The sequence below is a fragment of the Choristoneura fumiferana genome, chromosome 30 (assembly GCF_025370935.1).
Source record: "Choristoneura fumiferana chromosome 30, NRCan_CFum_1, whole genome shotgun sequence".
Lineage (NCBI taxonomy): Eukaryota > Metazoa > Arthropoda > Insecta > Lepidoptera > Tortricidae > Choristoneura > Choristoneura fumiferana.
Window position 1 is genome coordinate 1,719,694 of NC_133501.1, and position 20,176 is coordinate 1,739,869.

General features: G+C 35.7%; 2 protein-coding genes across 2 annotated transcripts in view; one reads left to right on the forward strand and one right to left on the reverse strand.

Moving 5' to 3' along the window:
* LOC141444472 (uncharacterized) overlaps nt 1-20,176 on the forward strand; it is a gene marked incomplete in the record, with an annotated part of 42,437 nt that overhangs the window by 18,428 nt on the left and 3,833 nt on the right.
* On the reverse strand, nt 11,807-17,079 carry LOC141444474 (protein lifeguard 1-like). Its single transcript, XM_074110027.1, has 6 exons — nt 16,962-17,079; nt 16,220-16,327; nt 14,923-15,044; nt 14,388-14,547; nt 13,970-14,108; nt 11,807-13,276 (listed from the first exon to the last, which is right to left on the reverse strand). The coding sequence occupies exons 1-6, from the start codon at nt 17,031-17,033 to the stop codon at nt 13,020-13,022; spliced, it is 858 nt and encodes a 285-aa protein (XP_073966128.1). The 5' UTR covers nt 17,034-17,079; the 3' UTR covers nt 11,807-13,019.

The window sequence follows — 20,176 nt, forward strand, 5'->3', positions numbered from 1 at the left end:
ATATCTGTTGACAACAGTCCCCCGTACTAAAAAAAACAAATGCTATTGATATTTTTTTTTTACTTTCTCATACAAAAAGTGGATACAATTCCACTACAGCGCTTGTAACGTTTTGTGGTAAGTACAGTTGAGTGTAAAAATATTATGAACTTAAGTATCCCATTCTTCAAAAACATGTATACCTACCACGCAGACTGATATGACCGTGTATAATAACATATTTTTGAGTAGTTCGAACAGATACAGATTTTTGCAATTGACCGTCATGGAAACAATTACGTACCGCGGTGGAACCTTTTCATAAACAATTTCGCTATGAGTTCTTCGGCAAATATCAATTATCAACTTAGTACCTGGCTGCATATGTCAATTAGTGTCAAATAGTTGCACAATGCACAAGTAATTACTATAACATTCATCACAAAAACATCTTTCAAACTTAGTGGGTTTATCCAAATGCAAATATTTGTTTTCTACATGCGCAAAAATCGGTAGACATATGCACGCACAAAGTGTTTTGTATTCAAAGAATCCAATGACCTCGCTCTAATGCAACACATATGGTTTTTTTACGCTATTTACTTATTCACTTAATTTAACCGCTAACTCAACTTAAATCATTTTTACTTACAGCTAGTACAGGAATCCAACTGGAAAATAATAAATTAACTAAAACACGTGTGCACAAAACGTAATCGCAGGTCCGACACGACGTCGCGACTGAGCGAGGAGTGGAGCCGGTCGGAAAGAGATAGCCGGCGAAAATAAAGGCCGATGACGACAGCTCTGCGATAAAAAAAAAACAAACACGGCTAGAATAGTTAGTTAGGCAGGGCATTGGATTTTCCAGTCTGTGAGCGGTAAACAAACATGCCTTGGGAATCGCAAGGTCTAATTTCGATTTGAAAGTTTTATATCTTAAACATCTGGCGTTAAAAATGGATGATGGATATTCATCATCTTCATCATCATCCCCGCCTATTAACGTCCCACTGCTGGGCACAGACCTCCTCTCAGAATGAGAGGGCTTGGGCCTTAGTTCCCACACCGGCCCAGTGCGGATTGGGAACTTCACACACATTACATTTTTATGGTATTTTGCCGCCCCCTAAATGTGTCGCACGGGGCGGAGCACCCTCCCGCCCCTACTACGCTACGCCACCGATGTAGTACCTATATAGTAATATTCGGCAAAAAGTTATTAAACTTAAACACCAACTAAGATTAAAGGTCTCTGTCTACACATTACACCGTATTATGCCATGACCGAAATAGGACCGTGTCAGACGGAATGTCAAACGCGTACATGACACGCGACGGCCACGGTTGGTTACGAAACGCACATATATACGTTTATATATATATATATATATATACACATATACGTTTATATATATATATATATATATATATATATATATATATATAATAGTCTCATACTTTTCGATACAAAGAATATAATTTTTGTCCTGACACGTTGATTTTATTACGCTCATGGTACGATACGATACGGTGTAGGTAATGTGTTACCTTAAAGATACAAATCTAAACTGAGTATGTTTGCATGTCTGTCACATCTTCACTTCTTAGTGAAGAAATAAATTGTAATGAAATTTTACAGAGATATTTAAGGAGTATTGATATTAAAAGAAACCGAAAACTGGGCAAGAGAGCATAATAAAATAAGTTTTTGGTAAAAATTTCATTTTTAATACACAAGCTTTTTTTGCTGACTGTACTTTTTGTTGACTGTACTTTTATTAAATAAAAAAAAATGTTTTTATTTTCAGACAACTAATTTGGTCCATAGCATGTTAGTAACAATAGAAACTTAAGAACTATGTTAGTATATATATCTGCATTGGTATAATTTATTAGACGCAGGAGCAGCGTGCAGCATGTTAAACCTATTTATTGTCACCCAAACTACATTTGCATACAAAATTTCAAGTCGATGCCATTAACCGTTGAAGAGTTCCGTCCTCACTAACAGATTATTGTATTGTCACGCAAGTTACATAGGTATACCAAATTTCAAGTCAATCCAACTACTGAAAGTTGGTCGAATTTAACTTGCAAGATTTGGATTACAGACAGACAGACAACGGGACAGGTGAAACTAAATAAAAGCTTGTAATAAAAAAAAAACGGTAAACAGGAGGCGTATTTGCCTAACGTTTCTGACGCTCGCGATCGCAATCAAATGACAGATTTCGCATACTGAAACTGTCATTTGATTGCGACCGCGAGCGTTAGAAACGTTAGGCAATACGGCCTCAGGTTCCATTATAATGTTTTTAGTATAATTAGCTTACATACTTTTTTATAGTTGCACAATGCTCTTTTCTCTCAAACCTGTTTTCTATTAAATTTCGTAATTAATTTTGCATCCCCAAGCCCGAGTCTATCCTGCATACCTACCTACCGCCTGGCCCGCGGGAAAACCTAGCGAGCCAGGATCGTAGGGGCCAGCACACACTGGTGGAGCCTGGTTAGCAAACGTCACCTCGACTATATGGCAAGTCCGATGCTGATAATCCTACATAGGTACTGTACTAACCTCTTGTGTCCGTTGATTCGATGCTGGCAGCATAGTTTCTAATTTTAAAATAATAATAGGAAACGGACGTGTTATATTTATAGTTTATATCATGTAATTATTCTTCATAATTTAGTAAATGATCAACAGCAACAGATTTTATTTATCTATATCTACCTACATACTTGTTACCGGTTGTATGATGTGAACCTGACTCATAGATTTACAGATCTTATATAATGAACCTTGTGTGTACTTAGTGTACCTTAACTACAGGCACAAATAGACTAAATGAAGTACTCAGATAACTTAGCATTGGAATGATGTTGGTAATTTTGTTCTTAAAATGAAAACAACATAACGGGTTAATATAGGTGGTTTTATTGACGAATACGACACACCTACGATAACTCAATTTATTTTCGACAAACTATGCGAGAACAAAATAACACTTTCGGTGAGGCCAACATATCATAGTAATATTAATAGATAACACCAGAAACAACCACCAGGTGCCTATTTTAAAACATAATGCTTTATTAAAATTACTAAAATTATAATTAAATTAAATATAACCTAAAATAATATTAAAATGTTACAGGTATAAGGTAATCTCGTAGAAGTCTGTACTAACTTATCAGATTGCCCCGGTCCGCTACTGCTCGGCTCTCAGCCGAGAAATGACCCCCGTACGAGTGCCGGCGGCTTTTATAGACCATCCTCACCCTCACTTCTTAATAACAAAGTTTTACGAAATATGATATAACACGTACTTATTTTAACTGATAAAATCAACAAAGAATAATACATGAATTTTCAATTTATAATATGACTTAACTTATGACTAATAACAATATCAGAAAGACACATAGTCTTACAATCAATTATCCATTATAACATAACATTATTGTAATAAATTTATTTACTTTAATTCCAAAATACTTAAAATTATTAATTATGTATATATATATGTGTATATATAACACGGCCATTCTGATATGTACTACGTTCTCGGAGTACATAGAAATGGTATTTTATGTTTTGGGAATTTACGAAGGAAAATGTTTCACACAAAAGATTTGGGATTATCTGGATAAGTTCAATTTATCTCTTTTTTTTGTGATATTATTTAGTTTGTTAGTATAGTTATTTATTCACGAAGTTTGGTGCTCAGTTGTTTAATAAAAGTTTTTATAAGACTTTTCTTTCTGTACTTAATATTGTTTTGTAGATAGTTAAATATAAATTGCACAAATCGTAGCTAGATTCGTCTTCAAAGCATCATGTACCCCTTGGGCCTAGTTGGGGTTTTTTTTTTTTTTTTTTTTTTAGCAGCTTCAGATTTTTGTAACTTTTTACTTTTGTTCTTAGCCACAGACACAGCCACAGGCAAAGCCACAGGCACAGTCACAGGCATTTTTTTTTGTTTATACGTCAGTTTTTGGGAAAACGATTTCGTCAGTATTTGTCTGCCTTTGTCTTTTGCCGTCTCGGTCTGTTTGTTTGAGTTTGTCTTTGAGTAAGTCTGCCACAGGCACAGCCACAGGCACAGCCACAGGCACAGCCACAGGCACAGCCACAGGCACAGCCACAGGCACAGCCACAGGCACAGCCACAGGCACAGCCACAGGCACAGCCACAGGCACAGCCACAGGCACAGCCACAGGCACAGCCACAGGCACAGCCACAGGCACAGCCACAGGCACTTCGCATTGTGTTCATTCTGTGTGCAGTCTGTCAGTCAGCAGGTCATTAAGTCAATCAGTCAGTCAAGCCCTCTTTCATAATGAACAATTCAACAGCCAAAATAACTGGTTGTTCAATAAACAAGTAAAGAATTTTTATAATGTTCAATTATTTTTTAAAATAACAAAACTGATTACTCGTCAACTTTGGTCTATTTTTGTTAACTCTCTATATATATCGCGATGTTTAAAAACACTAGTACATATTATACACCTACCGCTATGATAACCACTCCTTTGCTGCGGAAGATCAGTAAATTTTGAAACTTACCTAAAACATTTTAGTTTACCGCAATAATATTAAACGTTTTACTCCGATCACCGCGAATAATAATTTCACATTTTAAACTGCCTTTCTAATTATTATGATAACCGTCTAGTCAACCTCATTCGTCCTAGACCACGTCAAAGAAATGTGATCAGTTATTTTATGTATCAAAAATTGTGATATAGAATGTTGCTACATTCGTACGTAATGTATACGTACCCACACTAGTCTATAAACATTCAATAAACACTAAAAATTACTTAAGCAAACCCTCAACCTGTATGTGTAAGTAGTTATTTGACAATGGCAGGACATCCTCTATCAGCACTACTTGATTTATTAATTTATTTTTTTTTGTTCACCGCCCTAATTAATAACTCAGTAGAACGGTTTAACAAATATATTTTAACTAACTATACTGTAAATACTGTAAATGAATTTTTAACAGAATGAGAATAATGTAAACTTTTCTTCTATAATGCAGCACAACTATAATTTGTATGCCTTGCGGCGGAACACAGTGATACTTAAGATAGAATTTAAGACCTTTGTACAATGTCATATACCTGTGTTAAACAAATAAATATTATTATTATTATTATCACTAAACTTTTAATTTAATCCAATAATTTTATTTATGGTTATTGATAATTAACTAGCTCGGCCAAACTGACATAAATAGTATAAAATAACGCTTACGTCAGCAACGAAGTAATTATTATTTCCGGTTCTCACATATATACTTAAAAATTTTAATGGTTTTATAAATCTAAATTGTTATTACAAATCTAATTATTTCAATATAAAAAAAAGACTGGGTGCTGAATTAAGCTTATAGTTCGTCTTGTCTCATTTAGGTTGATCATGGATACTATTAAATAATTATAACACAGGGTACCTGGACAACAATCATGCAAGACGGTAGTTGGAAGTCGCCCCCTTTTTTTTTTACAGATATAAAAAAATGACAGATTACAACAACATGAGATTTAAAAATATACATATAACGATGTCTGATGATCTCGTCCGAACTAGCAACTGTTGGAGGATTAAGGGCAGTTCGATCGAACACGACTAATACAGGCTAACTGCTTTTTAATAAAATAAAATTGAGAAAAATTTTAGTGTGTTTCACATTTTATTGTAGGTATCTACAAACTGGAACTCTGCTCAATTTTGCTAAAATCTGATCAGCGATTCTATTATTAGGACTCAAACAGGTCATACCTATAATAATGGTATGGATCCATTGACTATAGAACAAGTCATTAACAATCATCTAATCTATTCAAATAAATAAATTACTGAAGAACTAACGAGCTTACTGCCAGGTTAAAACATTTTTTATTTTTTTTTTAAACATTGCAATCATTGTATCAGGGTACTTTGATTAAATTATTAGTGTTTTTTTTTTGCAATGTTATTTACCTACTTACTGATATACATTTATTTATGTAAGTATACTAACGAACTTGGAGTCGGAAAACACGATTAGCTAAAAGAAAACTGGATAGATTTGGGCTCCAAAACAGCATCCAACAATAACTTATTTTGAAAGTTATTTCAAAAGTAGTAACAATTCGTACAATTTTAAAGCACTTACGAGTAGCTTAGGCCCGTTCAATATATTAAGTCCTAGCCCAGGAGAGAACAAAAGTCAAATATATATGTTATTATTACTATCATAGGTATAACATTTGGTAACTAATAACATGGACTAGGCGATTGCCTGAATAAAGAGTAATTATGTTGTTTTGTCTCTTTGTTTGTCTTCATTCTAAGGGTTAGGTTTTTATAATAGTTATAAAAAGTAAAATACAGAAAAGTATATACAAACTAAAAATATTATAAAAACCTATTTAATTATTATTATTATTATGATATGGTATAATTAAAAGTAGTAATACTGTACTGATTCATCTATCACTGGCATTAATAATTTATGAGGGAACCATCTTCTCGAAAACTGTTTTGTCCCGTTAAAGTACGTAGCTTAAAAGTGATTGGCAGTAAATAAACGACTTCAGTACCTACTCAGACTAATGACGAGAGTAAAACATTAGACATTATATACGGTATTTGACTATTTTGTATATGTTTTACAAATTAAAACTACACAATGCCTGTTATCGAATAAAAAACCATTTTTAAGCTACCCTTAGAAATAACAAAGTTATACAGGTTTGAAATTCAAGATTAGACCGAGAAAGCCATACTGGCATGTGACGTCACACGCCAGTACCGCCATACTTGCTGCATAGAGAAAAGCGTTTGAGAAAGAGGCAGGTATATAGATTTTTCAAAAAATACACTTTAAATCCAATTTTCAACCGATAATATTTTCTCTTCGCTAAACACTATCTGTAAATTTATATTTTCATAATAATAATCAGATATGGCAAAATCAGGAGTTGTCAAATACCGTATTGGCGTTACGTGTTGGTAAACGAATCTCGAACAGTTTTATTCTTGCGTCACAGTGGGTAGTTTTTGCTCGCGAACTTAAGAGACTTTTCAAAATCATGGGTAGTAATCGAAATAAAGGTGGCTTGTCTAGTTAATTCAAATTTTACATAAATGAGCAATTTTAGTGCTGTGATATTTAAAAATAAAAATAAAAACCTTGAGGTGAGTCTTGTAAAATTACGGTTAAAGGATATTATTTTGTCTGTAATATCCAGACAAAACAAATCCCATAATTTTTAAAATAGAATCTATCACTTCATGACTATACAACAGCAGTATATTTAATTTCCTTTACATACTCAGTTAATTTAATCAGGCGTTTTTCATCAGAAAAAGAAATATTAACTCAATGCACAAAAGTTTTAGATTCTGTTTTTTTTTTTTTTCTATCAAATGACACAATATTAAACGATGATATTTGGAATTTATAATTTTTGCAGGTCTTAATTCTCGTAAAAATTTATCCGTTCACAATAACTATTACCTGAGAACTTAGTCCACTATGTTTTCTTATAGTTTTAGAGGTATATTAAAACTGTAACTACTTATAATGTCTAAATTAAATTTTAACGGCTTAAGCAAAAAAAAAAATTTTTTTTTTTTTGCTTTTAAATCTAATTAAACATTTTTTTTACTCTTATATATCCCAATCATCAGCGTTGTGGAATTTGTGGAATTGGAACTTTAGAGAAGTTACCGAGTAAGTCTTCGTTCAAGAAAATTATGATTATTAAATATTATGTAGTCATTAGCATAAACAATATGAATAGATCATCTTCAGACTTTAGTGATAGTAAAAAAAAAACTGTACCGAAAACAAAGGAACCTCCAGTTGAGTAACACCAGATCTTGAAAGTTGCACTGGCCTGTGTGTAGTAGTCGTGCTTCATTCTTCCTGGAAGTTATTCAGCATTCCAAAAAAAACTGTCCCGCGTTGGATACTCCAGTACCATACTACGATAGGTACTGCAATCGTAGGACAGAGATCAGGGCGATTGTGCCACCAGGAAGCTGCTGTCTGCTATGCCTCAAGTCACGGTGTCCATGAAAAAATAACGATAAAACCATTAATAACGTAGCTAGATGTGATCCCACTTCTGATGTTATATTTATAGTTTATATCATGTATTTATTGGTCATAATTTAGTAAATGATCAACAGCAACAGATTTTATTTATCTATATCATACCTACATACTTGTTACCGGTTGTATGATGTGAACCTGACTCATAGATTTACAGATCTTATATAATGAACCTTGTGTGTACTTAGTGTACCTAACTACAGGCACAAATAGACTAAATGAAGTACTCAGATAACTTAGCATTGGAATGATGTTGGTAATTTTGTTCTTAAAATGAAAACAACATATAACGGGTTAAATATAGGTGGTTTATTGACGAATACGACACACCTACGATAACTCAATTTATTTTCGACAAACTATGCGAGAACAAAATAACACTTTCATGAGGCCAACATATCATAGTAAATATTAATAGGTAACACCAGAACAACCACCAGGTGCCTATTTAAAACATAACGCTTTATTAAAATTACTAAAATTATAATTAAATTAAAATATAACATAAAATAATATTAAAATGTTACAGGTATAAGGTAAATTGTAGAAGTCTGTACTTAACTTTATCAGATGCCGGTCCGTACTGCTCGGCTCTCAGCCCGAGAATGACCCCCGTACTGAGTGCCGGGCGGCTTTTATAGACCATCCTCACCCTCACTTCTTAATAACAAAGTTTTACGAAATATGATATAACACGTACTTATTTTAACTGATAAAATCAACAAAGAATAATACATGAATTTTCAATTTATAATATGACTTAACTTATGACTAATAACAATATCAGAAAGACACATAGTCTTACAATCAATTATCCATTATAACATAACATTATTGTAATAAATTTATTTACTTTAATTCCAAAATACTTAAAATTATTAATTATGTATATATATATGTGTATATATAACAGACGCAAGGTGTTAAACAGAGACTTGTATGCTAGCTGCCAATGTAGTAACGTGATCTTGAAATATAAAAAAATTATTTAAAAGTATTGATTTTATTTGCTTAAAAACTTAAATAGGAAATATTAAGCTAGTGGACCGTCCGTCCACTACAATTTGGTGGAGGTGCGATCCGTCCTCTTGCGCGCAAAGCGAGAAAAAATAATAAGAAGCCTTGAGTAAGTAAGGATCGACGAGAAAAGAAAAGGTAAAGTTTGCATTTATTATTATATATAGTGGGTCTCATCATGGCGGACAAAGCTACGTTCGATGGCGCTGGCGACGTGTCAGATTTTATTATGCAATTTGAAGCTGTAGCAGCAATACGCGGCTGGTCGGCAGATCAAAAGAAATTTGCCATCGCGGCGTACCTAACAGGATCCGCAGCATCTTGGTATAAAGCAAAATTCTCTACTTCACTAATTATGAAGATTTACTGAGCAAGATAAAAAATGAATTTGAGGTGGCTGTAGATTATACTCAATTATTTTATCTACGGAAACAAAATCAGTCCGAGAATTTGATACAATATTTTTATAATTTAGATTTATTGGCAGAGAAAGCCGATATAACCGATGAAGCGAAATTTACGAAACATTATTTGTGCTCGGTACAAGATAAGTATAAAATGTTGTTGGCAACGAGAAATTTTTGATTCTAAGGATGATTTGAAAAAAGTCTTAAGACAAATTTCAGAAGTGTCCGGAGAAAATGGACATGAGGATATAAATCTGCCGATATATAGACCAAGTGAGGCCGTGGTTATTCCTGAGGCGGGGACGTTCCGCAAAATGTTATGCAAACCCCGAGAAGCACGTATCAGTCGCCATACTTTACCAATACGCCACAGCAGCATGGGACTCCGAGAACCCCATTTACGACGCGTGTAACTCCAGTAGCTACGCCAAATCAACGGACACAAGAGGTTAGTACAGTACCTATAATCAATATCCTTATCTACGTATTTTATTACGTACTTTATTATTTTCGTTAACTTTGACGTGAGATTCAGTTCAATGGTAGACACTAACAGCCTTATTCATAAAAAGTTAGAGCCTCCTTGAAGGCTCCTTGAAGGCCCGATGCTAAAAAACGTGATTCATAACGTCTGTTAGCGCTAATCAGTCGATCAAGGCTCTGCTAAAGTTAGAGGACCGTAGACCCTCCTTTATCTCCCTGCTAAGTCACAAAATGGCCGCCACAAGTTTGAACAGCTGACTTGGACAAGAGCAAAAAACCATACCGAAGATATTTATAGTGAAGGCAGGGCTACACCAAGATTAAAAAAAAAATTGGATTTTTTTCAGGAATTTTGTATTTAAAAATCCTCTAAATTAGCAACAATAAATTAACAATAAATATGAAAAAAAAAATTAGGATGATTAACATAATTACGGCTTTTTGCACAACATAAACATGCTGATCGGAAATGGCGGGAAAACAAACATCTCGCTTTTATTTTTTTTCCTGCTAATTTGCTGTCACTGCTGTCAATTTTTTTTTTAATTATCGATTAGGCCATTTTTTGGTCTGATTTGTCAAGGTGGCCAACATGACGCGTCTAATCCGTCTATCAGCAGCTCAACAACTAGCAGACTGCTAGCAAGTGTATATGAACAGACCGATCAAACCTCAATTAAGGTTTTTTATGAATAAGCTGTAAGTACTTGGTAGTAACTTTTTGGAGTATACATAATCAAATAGGTAGGTATTTGATTATGTATACACCAAAAAGCATCGACATCTATGTACAGACTGCATGTTTCATACATCAAAACGGCGCACAAAATTAGTTCACAGCGCGGATTTGTGAACCTTTCACTATAGTTTGTTGACGTCCGTGACAGGGTTTTTCAATGTAATATTGATGATTGATGCGCCGCGCGTTCCAAATAGCCAGTCTAGTGCCTAGACGTTAGGTACATAGATTTCAATGCCAAAAAGTTACCTACCAAGTTAAGTAAAAGATGCTCGCTCGGGTTAAAACTCAAAAACACGTATTTTCCTAGAGATAGGTGGTAGGACCTTGTGCAAGGTCCGCCCGGATTGCTACCACCATCTTGCTCGCTAATCCTGCGTGAAGCAGCAGTGCTTGCACTGTTGTGTTTCGGCGTGGAGAGTAAGACAGCCGGTGAAATTACTGGCACTTGAGGTATCCCATCTTAGGCCTCTAGGTTGGCAACGCATTTGCAATTCCCCTGGTTTGCAGATGTTTATGGGCGGTGGTGATCTCTTACCATCAGGAGACCCACTTGCTCGTTTGCCATCCAGTCGTATAAAAAAAAAAAAAAAAAAAGATAAGACGAGCTACATTGTTCAAACGCGAAAACCCCCACATAGCAAATTTCATCGAAATAGTTAGCCGTTCCCAAGGCTCGGAAATAAATAAATGTACAAGAATTAGTCATTTAAAAGTATAAGATTGAGTTCACGGTAAAATTCACGAACTTGAAGTGGTAGGTACCTAGGTAATAATATTACTAAAAAAATTGTTTTACCTAAATAAATACGAACAGTGCAAATGAAACTAAAGCTTGTATAAATTAAAAAAATCGGGATTTACTTATTAGTGATTTTTTTTGAGCCAGTTACAATTTATAATGGGTTGTATTCCCTGATACCCAAGTATAACCTAGGGCTCTTCAAGGCTAGAGTGAATAGACTGTTACAAAACCAGTAAGAATACCTTTGGCTTCATCAGCACTTCATCAGGTGAGAGGGCTTTATCACGAGTTAGTTTTATGAAAAAAAACGAACTAATCTTAAGATTTTTTATTAATAAGTACTCACAAATAAATCACATTGCCAAAAAATATACAACATGCGTTGACAAGTGTACGAGTAAAGTATCTGCTTTATTCTAAACACTTTCTTATACAGGACATCATAGGTACAATGAATAATGAAAACATATTTAATTTACCGTATTTGTCCTCATAAAACAGTTCATTTCATACACTGAATAAAGGCCATGCTACAATTCTACGCTTTTGCACACCTTGGCATTCGAATAATTTTTCTTACATGCTACTTAAATGCAGATATCTAAATTATGGGTTTCGTCCCAATAGTACCAATATTTTTGACTCATTTGAAATGCCTAGGTAATTTAACTTACTTTTCATTCTCAACATTTGCTCCATTATATTTAACGAGTTTTTTCGTCTACACAGAATTCATAACAATGATAAAAATATTCACCCACACACCGAGACTTCAGCTAACATTATTCTGCATCCCTAAGTAAGTGAAGGAACTATTGCTCAATCTTGTACTTGCTCAATAACGGTTGCTAGGCAACAACAACTTAGAACATGTTTCACATGTTTATCGATCCATCACAGAAATTGTACAATTTTCCAAAATAAAAGTATCCTATATCCATCTCCAGATCTTTCACAAAAATTTCAGCAGCCGCAAATCTGTGCAGCCGTTTACACGGATGGTATATAATTCCTTATAATTTATTTCATTCATCTGTTAAAAAATAACATAAATAGATTACTTACTAAAACTTAATAATTACGTAGTTCCAATTGGACCATTGAGGTTCTTTGCTCGTGTCAACATTGTGCGACTGATCTGACAAGACTCGTTTGTCTCGATGCTTCCTTATTTGGACTAATCACGTGTGATATGCTTAAACATTTAACATTTTCATTCAAGTTATGCTTATGATTTTTTGAACTGAGCTCATCTAACTTACCTCAGCTATTTTCTGCTTACGTTCTCGTAACCGCCAGACAATTGTAAATGTATTTTGTAGTCTATTATCCATGGAAACAGACGATATTTCATATTTACCTTTAAAATCAGTTATAATCGGCGTTTTCCACGAGCTCGTTATCTTAATTTGCGACTGTCCACACAGTGATATTATAGTCTTAAGTGAGCTCAGTTCAAAAAGTTTAGTTAAACTATAAGATAACTAATATACGAGTATATCGTACGCGTGGATTTTCGTTTATTTTCATGCGGCATTATTAAATACTGGATCGGCGTCGTCGTCCGTGTTCTTCTTTAACATAATATCCATGATCATATAGCGGTAGTCGATATGCATGATGACAGCAGCCTTCACGAAGTCAGAGGGTGACATATGGAGGCGGTAGTTCCTGGACATCATGAGTCGGATGTCGTACAGAATGTATGCAGTCAGCATGAATAGCGCTAGCGAACAGTACAGGACGCCAAACGCATTTACGTAGATAAACGGGATCGTCAACGCTGTGAAGGAAATTTTATTTTGAATATTTGTTTCAAATGAGTCGCAAATGCTTCCTGCCATGAAACGGTACAAGTTGTCCGCACTCGAGACATTGATAAGCCTCTGTCACTTTAGATAATTATTAACGTTTTATAAAAACATACATAAGACATACAGGTCAGGTGATTCGGCAGTTGGGGAGACGTGAGCAGGATCAACCCTACCAGTCAGTTAAGGCTACATCGTACCAGTATTAGTGAGAGTATGTTATTTTTTATATAATTATTTACTAAAACTACCAGTATTTAATTATTTACTAAGTGCATGATCGCTTTGCATTAAAAGGTGTGGGGGTTTCACTTAAATATGATCGTCAACGATCCATTATCAATTACTAAGGGTGTAGGATCCAGCTCACGTTTCCCGAATCACCATTATACCTCTAAGACTCCAGAAAACATTCGTATAATTCATACAAATATCTGCCCCGACCTGTAGGGCTACTACTACTACGAAATTCGAAAATCACAATCTCGTATAAAATAATATTAGCGTCAGCGAACGGTACGATACAAACTTCGATTTCCGTATTTCGTAGTAGCCCTACTGGAATGTGACCCAGGACATCAAGCTCCATAGTCAGGTTCTCTAACCATTTGGCTCTCTAACCACGCTATCCAATTGTCTATGATAATTTCACTAGAGCCACTTACCATATGACACAATGAAGCTGCCAGCAGCGATGGAAATACCAATGCTGGTCTTGAATTCGATCTTGGATTGCAACGCCAAGATGCTGTATACCAGCATGAAGAACACGGTGATAAGGAACAGCATCCAGGATAAGAGAATCTAATGAAAAAGATAAGGTATTAGATAGGTAAGGTATGCCAAATAATCTGAATGATGGATGATATCCTTTATGTCGTGTCATACAATGGTGAATCTTTAAGTTTGCCCGAATATAAATGGCAAAGCCAAACTTTGCTGTACAGGTCATATTACAGGCCGCGTTATGTAATTTCATCACTAGTACCAGTACTAGGCTACTTTTATCCGATATTCTCATAGGATATTGGGCGGGATATGGTCGAATGGTTTGAAAATAAAATAACCTTGAAATAAAATTACCTCTCCTGAACCAAATCGCCACGTCACCACAGCGACGAAGAAGCCGAAGGACAGCGGGTAAGCCAGAAGGAACAAGTAGTTATAGGGCCTGGCGAACCGAGCTTTGTCGCAGTAGTGAATCAACCCTAGCACTGCCAAAAGCAGGAGCGATGACACCACTCTGTAAAAGAAATTATACTTATCCACACTGATGCTGCTAATACTGAAACTGATGACCATGGTTAAGGGTCAAAGATATGCTCGTAAGAGTAAAATATGCATTGACCAAAAAAATATTTTTTATTATGTGAGTGAGAAAAACGAGCATGCGGATCATCTGATGGGAAATGATTGATCTCCACACCGCCCATGAGTATCAATAACTCAAGGAGTGATGGTTTGTTGTTGGCCCTTAAATAAATTATAACTAGTATAAGTCTTTTTCTTGAAAGCCTCGATGTCATAGTTGATCAAGGCATATTATAAGAGGATGCTGATGGTACTAGCCTCTTTCTCTCTCGTTCTTTAGTAAAAAAAAGGAAAAATAAATACTTACAATAGATTGCTGTGACCGTTGTAGTTATGTTCCATCATCCTGTAAATTTCATAGGGCTCCGACGCGAAGACTGCCAAGGGTATGGTCACCAGTAAGATTTGAAACAGTTTGATAAGTATCACCTAGAGAAAGAGACAACTTTAGAGAAAGTTTAAGGCTGCAGCTACATCGATCAGATAAGGGAAAAAGTCGGCGTGGCGTCGTATCAAGAGATCAAGAGGATGGCTCAATGGAGGGATAAGTGGAAGATACTCCACCAACAAAAGTGTAACACTTAAGTTAAGGAAGAGGAAGGCGGCAGCTTTCGTTATACAAAACAACCGCATTAGTTCCTATTGGCTATTTCATTTCTGTTTTATCGGACTGGTTTGTGAAAACTGTTCAACAAGTTCCATAGGTACAATAAATAGGTATAATATTCAATTGAGGAAACTGAATCTCGTACCTACTCGTACCATGGTGTGCCAGGGTGGAACTGGACATTCCATACACCTGCCAAAGAAATCATATCGAAGTTGATTATGAAAAGGTTCCACCCTGGTACTTGATTAAGTTTTCTTGACGGTGAAGTAGCTGCACACTTTTGAACTTTGTCGCTTTACAGCCACGTTGTAACGCCATGCAAGTGACAAATGTGTTATTGCGACAGAGTAAAAAAAATGATCCGCTACAAAATCGAAATATAATTCAACCAGAATATTTTAGCAGGTGGTAGAGTTAGTTTGAGAAAATACTCCTATAAAATGTGTTTAAGGTTTTTTATTATTATTTTTGACTAAGGTTTCCCCACAGTGATCACCAAACCTCGGAAAGGGTTAGCTATTTTGAGAGTTTGCATAATATGGACAAACCTTATCATTTAGTATTGCCATGTGTGATTTAATTATACTTACGAAGTTATATTATTTAGACTTTTCTACTACGAGCTTTACGCCGTCGTTAACGAACACAAGTGAATTAAAATTTGGAGAATGTGTTTGGTCAATTTTGAGTTTTAATTAGGCAGTACTGGTATTGAAATGTAGTTATTATCATTTTTTTTTAATTATAATTTGTAGTTTTGTATTTATTTCCAGTGTATCCATATTCATATCTACACATGACAGTAATGAATGACGTAAGAATATTTTTTCCGTGCTCTGGTGATTACTGTTCAAGGTCGAACGCATGACAGCTTCTTAAATAAAAACCCCAATGAAAAGACAAACATCAGCTGAAATATTAACATTAAGAAACCTTGTATTTTGAATCTTAAATAGGGAAAATTCTTCACAAAAGTAGTCGGGTAAGAAAGTACCTTCTGGATGAATCCAATCCTGTTGTCTTTGTGTTCAAACAGCACCCCGTAGGCGTAGTCAGGATCATCGTGAGAGGGTGGCATGATCACTTCTGTGCCTTGAAAATGCTAGAAAAAAAAACTACCCTCGTCAAACATTCTGATTGCTGAAGTCATCACCATATCAGCCATAGGACGTCCAGTTGGACATAAGCCACCCCCATAAGATCTCCAGTTGCTTCGGTTGGAAGCGACCAGAGTATTGACTATTGACACAGCTGAGGGTCGATTGAGTAACGTTTCTGATACTCGCGATCACAATCAAATGACAGTTTTCGCATACTAAAACTGTCATTTGATTGTGATCGCGAGTGTCAGAAACGCAATAGACCCTCTGGAATCACAATCGTTTTCCGTAGGTATCTAATTAATACTATAAAAATATCTCGAAGTTCGAGACCCGTAAGTTCAGAGAAATTTGGTTTTATCACGTTAAAATAAACATCAATTGAAGTTGGTATTTGTGATAAGATAAATGCAAAAATAACCAATACTGCTTCCAAATGCACTTGCTTGGAAAAAATAAAACGCAATAAAGATTAGCTTAAAAACGTTTTTTAGTTCGCCTATTCCATACCACTTATTTATATCCATCATAAAAGATGACAACTATTGGGACAGTAACCAGCACTCGTACTTTAACTTAATTTTTAAATCAAATCAGTGTTTAGCTATGATCTATTACTTATTCTATTTAACTCACATTGTCCTCAGTCTTAAAGCCTTCTTCGAGCGCGTGGTACGGCGGGGGAGAGTCGGAATGTACTCCTGCCATGGTCTCAACTCAACTGCAGCTGTAAAGACAGGGATGTTTGTATTTACATGTTTATAATTTATTGATTCAGGCGTACTTTGCCGAAGTCCATATCAATAATGAGTTATTAATAGGTAACTAGTCGTTACGCGCGACTTCGTCTGCGTGTAATTCGGTTTTCACTGTCCCGCGAGAACTAGATTTTCTGGGATAAAAACTATCCTATGTAAGGAGCCCCCGAGACACAAACTATCTGTATATCGAATTTCATCGAAATCGGTTCCGCGGTTCAGACGTGATGGTGTAACAAACAGACTTACAAACTTTCGCATTTATAATATTAGTAGGAAGTAGGAATAGGATAGTAGGATAAGGTAAATACGAGTGCTCGTCACTGTCCCAATAGTTGGCATCTTTAATCTTACGTTAGCAATAGAGATGACAGCAGGGTGTCGTCTATTGGGCATTAGCGTGTCGGGCACTCGGACGTTTACCTTAATTGCCGTTTTCGGCTACAGTGTAAAAATATAATAATTATTATTATTCGTAGCCACAGTGACTTGGGTCTGCGTTTTGCATACTTTGTCCATGGTTTTGCTGAATTAGGTATTTATGGGCTAGGATGTTTACTTAGCCCTTACGTGGCTGAAGTACCTATAAGGTGTTCTTAGAAAAAAATAGTTTCACTAATAGTTAGCTTAAATAAACTGAATTTAAAAAAATGTATTCCGCAAAATGGCGTCCATAATGACGTCATTGAGAGACCAGCTTTCTAAATTGCGGCTCCTTGCTAATTTTAGCCACGTCCGAGGCCGTATTCGTGCTGAGGTTGGTCCTTCTTATAGGACTTTTCGGTAAGTACTCATTTTTTTATTGCCTCATTTATTTGCATTATTATGTTATGCTTTGATTAATATTTTTTGAGCATGTTATTTTATTTTGTCCAATTGGAGACGCACAGCTTGTATAATATTTAAACATAAAACCTTGAACTCGGAATGATAATGGAAATAAATAAAAACCGGTCAAGTATGAGCCAGTCTTAAGGAAAAATAAAACCTTGTAATTTGTCTTTCAGGACAGGCGTATGTTCGATCTCTCTTTGTAATTGACCATTTAAAAACGTCCGGATAATTTCATATTTATTTAAGATATTACCCATCCATCCTCCATCGCGTTAAAATTTAAAATAAATAAATAAGAAAAAACCGTATTTATCAGCGAATCGCACTGCGGTCCAAAGGGGTAATGCGGCCAGCATCATGGGAATCTGCCACAGGCAGATCTTTTGGACGGGGTATTGTTTCATAATTTTATTTTATAGTAACATCTTAGATATATTTAGTTAAGGTTTCTTAGGTAAGTTTTCTTGTCTTCTTCTCATTAGTATTATTTTATTTAAATCGGAAACTTGTTTCGAAACTCTCAGACATAAACTTACCCCGTCAAATTTTACTTAGCGGCACAATGATTCAATGTATTAAATTGGTGGTGGTATAAAATAGGTAATATATATAAGTTGAAACAGGAATTCCTACAGGCGGCCTACTGCTGTATTATCGGGTAACTTTAGCCCTGAAAGGTAACTTAGTTCATTGAGATTAACTCTTTCCAGGTTTTATTTATTATTGCACTGCAAATTAAGTATGACACATTATCATATGGTTAGTTTTAGCTGACCTCTCACGCTTTAGTAATTTTTGACCCTTCAGATGAGGTTTTTATATAGGCCCAAGTTATCCTTTATTGGTCAAAGTACCCACCAACCCAACCTTACGATATTACCCATCTATACCTGAAATATTTCGCAATCATTTTAAGCAAGAAGTGGTTTTCATCATCATCATCATCAGCCGGAAGACGTCCACTGCTGGAGAAAGGCCTCCCTTAGAAGCCACAATGAACACAACTCGCCACTTGCATCCACCGGTTTCCCGCTACTCTCACGATGTCGTCAGTCCACCTGGTGGGAGGCCTGCAAGGCTTCGTCTTCCGGTTCGTGGTCGCCACTCGAGGACTTTTCTCCCCCAACGGTGAAAGTGGTTTTTAATAGTTATAAATATATACACAATACCTACTTGTCTAAATATTCTTAAAAACAGGCTTCATGGCTACGAAAGTACAGTGGACAGCACGTAGGTGTATAAAGAACCTAAAATCATATTCCCCTCTCGCTCATGTGCGACAAATGTGAGCAAAAGAGTAATATGATTTCGGGTTCTACTATACCAACATAAACAAGCCGGTTAGCTCAGATTGCGCAATATTTGAATACTAACTAGTTATCGGTAACTGCAACGTTATTGTTATGTATAAAGCGAGCACGTGAACGTGGCATGTCTAAAGCTAGTGTGACAATAAGGTGTGCGGTTACTGTACGACCTGAAATTGCTGACACCGAATGAAAGCAAATGCAGGTTGTATGGTAACTGCACCCATAATAACTTACGATATCAAGACAGGTACCTACAATAGGTAGTAAATACTTAGTTACAGGTAGGCATCGACATCTATGTACCTTACGGCACTAGACTGGCTGTTTGGAACAAAACGCGCGGCGCATCAATCATCAATATTACTTTGACACAACACAACCGCTGTCACGGACGTCAACAGACTATAGTGAACTGAGGGGGTTAGTCCTCATTCGTCTAAAAAGCAACTCGTCTAATGTAGCATGTGATCAAAAAGCACTGGACTAAGTAGCAAGTGTCAATAAGGCAACTGTCTAAGTAGTAAGTGGTCTAAAACGCAACTAGCTGGTCTAAAACGCTTTTTCGCCTAAAACGCAACTGGTCTAAAAATACAACTCTCCTATAACGCTACTCGTCTAAAACGCTTCTTTCGCTCTAAAAATGCCGTATTGCCTTATGTTTCTGACACTCGCGATCGAATCAAATGACAGATTTCTCATACAAAAACTGTCATTTGATTGCGATCGCGAGCGTCAGAAACGTTAGGCAAACGGCCTCTGGTCACAAAACCGCGCTGTGAATGTTTTTGTGCGCCGTTTTGATGTAAGAAACATGCCGTCTAGTACATAGATGTCAATGCAGGTACCTACCTACAGTATTATTCTTATTCTTTTAGATTTTCCTACTAATATTATATGTAAATGCGAAAGTTTGTGTGTATCTTTGTTACTCCTTCACGCTAAAACGTGT